Source organism: Echinops telfairi, unplaced genomic scaffold (genome assembly GCF_000313985.2).
Source record: "Echinops telfairi isolate 266 unplaced genomic scaffold, ASM31398v2 ScPeMD7_60;HRSCAF=208, whole genome shotgun sequence".
NCBI lineage: Eukaryota > Metazoa > Chordata > Mammalia > Afrosoricida > Tenrecidae > Echinops > Echinops telfairi.
The window spans coordinates 4457803-4462411 of record NW_022103958.1 but is presented as its reverse complement, the minus strand read 5'-3'; the positions used below and the strand labels follow the sequence as shown (position 1 = coordinate 4462411).

The 4609-nt window shown below is 38.4% G+C and overlaps 1 protein-coding gene across 3 annotated transcripts in view; it reads right to left on the bottom strand.

Annotated features, from left to right (window-relative positions):
- The window catches only part of CKAP5 (cytoskeleton associated protein 5), a 115090-nt gene that overhangs the window by 61580 nt on the left and 48901 nt on the right, over window positions 1-4609 (bottom strand). For all 3 annotated transcript variants that reach the window (XM_045290889.1, XM_045290891.1, XM_045290890.1), the window contains exons 5-7: window positions 2329-2500; window positions 1580-1712; window positions 1267-1367 (exon numbers count right to left, since the gene is read on the bottom strand). In XM_045290889.1, the coding sequence (XP_045146824.1) occupies window positions 1267-1367; window positions 1580-1712; window positions 2329-2500 (406 nt within the window). The remainder of the gene's footprint in view (window positions 1-1266; window positions 1368-1579; window positions 1713-2328; window positions 2501-4609) is intronic.

Sequence of the window (4609 nt, the reverse complement as noted above, 5' to 3'; positions counted from 1 at the left end):
TTCTGCTACCTTAATACTAAACCTATAAATGTAGGCACATAGATCTATTTCCCCATCCTCATATATAAATAATTTGCAGAAGTACATGTCTTTATCTATACCTCTATAAATGCCCTTTGCCTCCTAGCTCTTTCCTCTATTTCCCTTGACTTTCTTCCTGTCCCACTATCATGCTCAGTCCCTACCAGGGTTTCAGCAATTCCTCTTTGTTACATTACCCTTGATCATGCCCTACCAGGCCTCCCACACCCACCTCACCACCAATTTGGATCACTTGTTGTTCCCTTGTCCCTGGGTTTGTTAACACAACCCCTCCCCCACGTCACCCCAGAACTGTCGGACCCGTTGTTTTTTCCTCCAGATTGTTCATCCAGCCTATCTTATTTAGACAGACCAAGATGCAGAGTTTTTAAGGAAGTATAGCATCTTAGCTATTGGGAGAAATCAGAAGTAGCTGGAGCATAGAGAATGGGAGTAACTAAAGATGTGGCTGGAAGGCATGGAGGACCGAACATGGGTGGCCTTAAAGGCTACAAGTTGATTTTCAGATATCATCTTAAGCCCATGAAAGCCTTTGGATACTTTTAATCAGGCAATAAGATGGGAAGACATATTTTTTCCAAAAAGATACCTCTAATTACATTGTGAAATATAGTTGCCAGGAGGCAAGAGTAGAGACAGGGAATCCCAGAAAATTACTGCAGTACTAGGGACAAGTGATGATGGGAAAAGTTGGGATAAGAGTGTCTTTCTCAACTGAAGGGTAATGTTGCCTCCCAGGGAACTTCTGGCAATGTCTGAAAACATTTCTGATTCTCATGACTTTGGGAAAGAGGGTAGGAAGCACTGACAGAATTATTGATCTCTACTGGGCAGAGACCAGAGAGACTGCTAAACATCCTACAATGCACAAGGCAGCATCCTCAAAGCAAATAATTTTACATTTTGACAAAATCAAAATGCCAACAGTGCCAAGATCAAAAAACCTCAAGTGTCAAGTAGTGGCAACGGAGATGGAGGGCCGGGAAGAACCTTCAGAGCTATCTAAAGGTAAAATCAGGAAAACAATGAGGAAGAAGGAGAATAATGATGCTCTATTTTTTGGCAAGACATGTTAAGAGAGAGAGAATGTACAAAGTACTAGGGGGTAGAAAAGAAGAAAACACACTACCTCTGTCAGAAAAGACAGGCCAGGGCTCGGCACAGCATTCGCTAGTTTCACGCAACTCATTCTTTAAAATGAAAGCAAGTGTAACCATTACTTACAATTTTGTCATAAAAGTCTTTGGGTAATTTGGAAAGGATTTCTACTGCTTCCAAAAGCTCATAAGCATCTATCTGTGGCACTTCATCACCATCATCACCACCTTCCAGGAAAAAAAAAAATCCCTCAAACAGATAGAATGGCTTTAATTACCAAATATTTCACACACTAATGAAATTAGGGTTATAAATGCTATATTCAACTTAAATTTTATACACTGTCAATTGTACAAAAGATGCCTGTTAAACACAGGCTTTTATGTCAGTGTTCATTTTTGCTAAATTTTATAGAAAGCAATATTTGAACTTGACTGACCTCCCTCAGCATCTCCACCAGCAGACTGCTGCTGTTCCAGTTTAGCTTCTAGTTCTTGCTGGGAACGCAGAAATCGAGTGGGTCTAGGAGCACCTGTTGGCAACTTGACCCATTCTTCTTCTAGTTCTTTCAACTAAGAAAGTCATAAACCATTTTTGAAACATGTCTACATCACTGTCATTAGGAAACACACTTGACATTATGATTAGAGTTAATGAACCCAATGTCTTTTTTTGTACCTCAATGTCTTACATATGTGAAAAGTTCAATTGAAACTACATACTTTGTTTTTTTTTCCTTTGTATTTATTTATTTATTTATTTTTGAAACTACATACTTTGTAACAAAATTCAAACCAACTTAAATTTGTTACACTGAAGAAAGGAATATCTAAAGCATTGAGAGAACAAAACCTATCTTTCAGTAAACCTTCCGTAGTTCATGATTCAGATATAGCTGCATTAGATAAGAGCCTCCATAACCAATTATAGTAATACAAAAGACAGATTTCATTTTGGCCAACAGACATGAAGGCCACCTAATGGCATCATAATGAGCTAACAAGCTCGTTTAAACTGCTGCACAAGTAGCCCCAGCATCCCGAAATCACTGAAGGAAGAGTATGTAACTTGACAGCTGAAAGTAACAGCAGACAGTTAGCTATGCTTAGAAAACCACCTGCTTCAAGAGTTAAAAGTTAACAAGAATTATTTAGAAATGCAGAATACAAACACAACCTGGTGCCTCACCTGGACAGAATTTATATTTTGTAATGGGGGTCTCAGAGCATCCCTAATCCACCGGTAAATCTCCACAGCGATCAGTTTGGCTTCATCTCGAACAGCCTTCTCTCGAGACTCAAAGAGTTTTGGCAACACTTTGATAATTGGCTTAAGCAAGATGATTTTTGAACCAAATTCACTAGAAGAGTTGGGGAGAAAAATCATCACATACACAATCTGCTTGGGATACACGTTAGCTTTTATTCAGTCAAACATATTTCCATAATTCTTTTTTTTTTTTATTCCCCCCCCATAATTCTAGAAACAAGGTTTTGTTTTCTTTTCAAAGGGAAGCAAAAAAGAAGAAACTTACAACCATCCCTATATTTGAATGCTATTATTCCAAGAATACTGTTGTCTAGGACCCAAAATAATATTACCTTTGAAAAATCAATCTTCAAGATATGCAGGCTAGGAATAATTCAAATCTATAAAAGTTGACTTGCATAAGATCTTAAATCTTACTTAAAATAACAAACTTAAAAACACATGCAAATCATTTCATAAGTACTGAGGAGATAAGTGAAATCAACCTATAAGGAAGTTCTTTAACTGTTCTTTAACTAGGAAGATTCACTAACTAGAGAGAAGCAGGTGGGTGTTTTCATGCCAGAGTTGGCCACTACCACACTGAACCCCCAGATGACTTAGCCCTCTTTGCTTCAGTCTCCATGGGGAAAAAGCGCGGCGGTCGACTTCTTTTACAGAGAGAGCACACAGTTAGCCTTACGTATCTACTGCATATTAGACTTTCGAGTCTCCGGTGGTTCAATTTCAGCTCTCTGAGGGCATTGCTATCATTTATGAGCAACTAATTCTAGATGAGGAGAAATTTGGTTAGTAAAGAACACTAACATCTATATGAACAGTAGGCCCCAGTCTATTTTTATCTCATGTACACATGCAGTACAATTTTTCTCTAATAGCTGTTGATATATGCTAACATTAAATAAGACTAAAAATTATTTTCTTTAGAAAATGATTTTTTAACAAGACATCTGGTTATGGTTTAAGTACAGGTACTATAATGAAAATAAACTATATGATCTCTTAAGAAATAAGAAATCATGTGGGTAATAACCTATTTTGCTTTAGGGGTACTTAACATGGTCTTAAGAACCTATTTTGGACCATTTAATGGGCCAGAACGCTTCGCAGACCCAAGGATGGCAAAACTTTGTCTCATGTACTTTGTACATATTGTCAGGAGAGACCAGTCTCTGGAGGAGGACATCATGCTTGGAAAAGTAAGAGAAGCCACAAAAGAGAGGAAGAACCGTCGGCAAGATGATCGACATGGTGGCAACAACAGTGGGTTCAAACATAAGAACAAGTATGAGGACGGCCCGGGGTCAGGTGGCGTTTCGTTCTGCTGTATGTGGAGTCACTATCATTGGAACTGACTTGATGGTACCTAACAACCAGTATCCCCATTTAGAAGTAGAAGGAACCCTGGTGGTGTAGCCGTTAAAACGCCTGGCTGCTATGCAAACAGTTCACACCACTAGCCAATCCTCAGGAGAAAGTAAAGATTTAGGGCCTTGGACAGCTCTGTGGTAGTTTTACTGTGTCCTCTAAATCACCATGAGTTAGGATGGACTTAACAGGTGTAAATTGGGTCTTATTGTCCTTTATATAACTATAGTCTCACGGAATTCTTTGGGTTTTTTGTTTAAACATTTTATTAGGGGCTCATACAACTCTTATCACAATCCATACACACATCAATTGTGTAAAGCGCATTTGTACTTCATTCTCAAAACATTTTCTCTCCACTTAAACCCCCGACATTAGGTGCTCATTTTAATTCTTTGTTTCTTTATCCTGATCTAGTTTTAAAAGATTAGGGGAAGAGGTGGGGAGAAAATCATATGGAACAGGTCCAAATGTAAAATAACAAAACAAACTTAACAAAATTAAATCTAATTTTGATATTAAACATTGTTGTTAGGTGGTGGTGTGATGGTTACAATTCACAGCAATGCTATGTACAACAGAAAGAAATACTACCTGGTTCTTCACCCTTATTCTCACAATCATTGCTATGTTTGGGCCCATGGTTGGCAGACCGCTGTGTCAACTCCATCTCATTGTGGGCCTTCCTTTCCTTTCTTTAATCATTTTATTAGGGGCGCAAACAACTCTTATCACAATCCATACATACATCAATTGTGTAAAGCACATTTGTACATTCACTGCTCTCATCATTCTCAAAACATTTGCTCTCCACCTAAGCCCCTGGCATCAG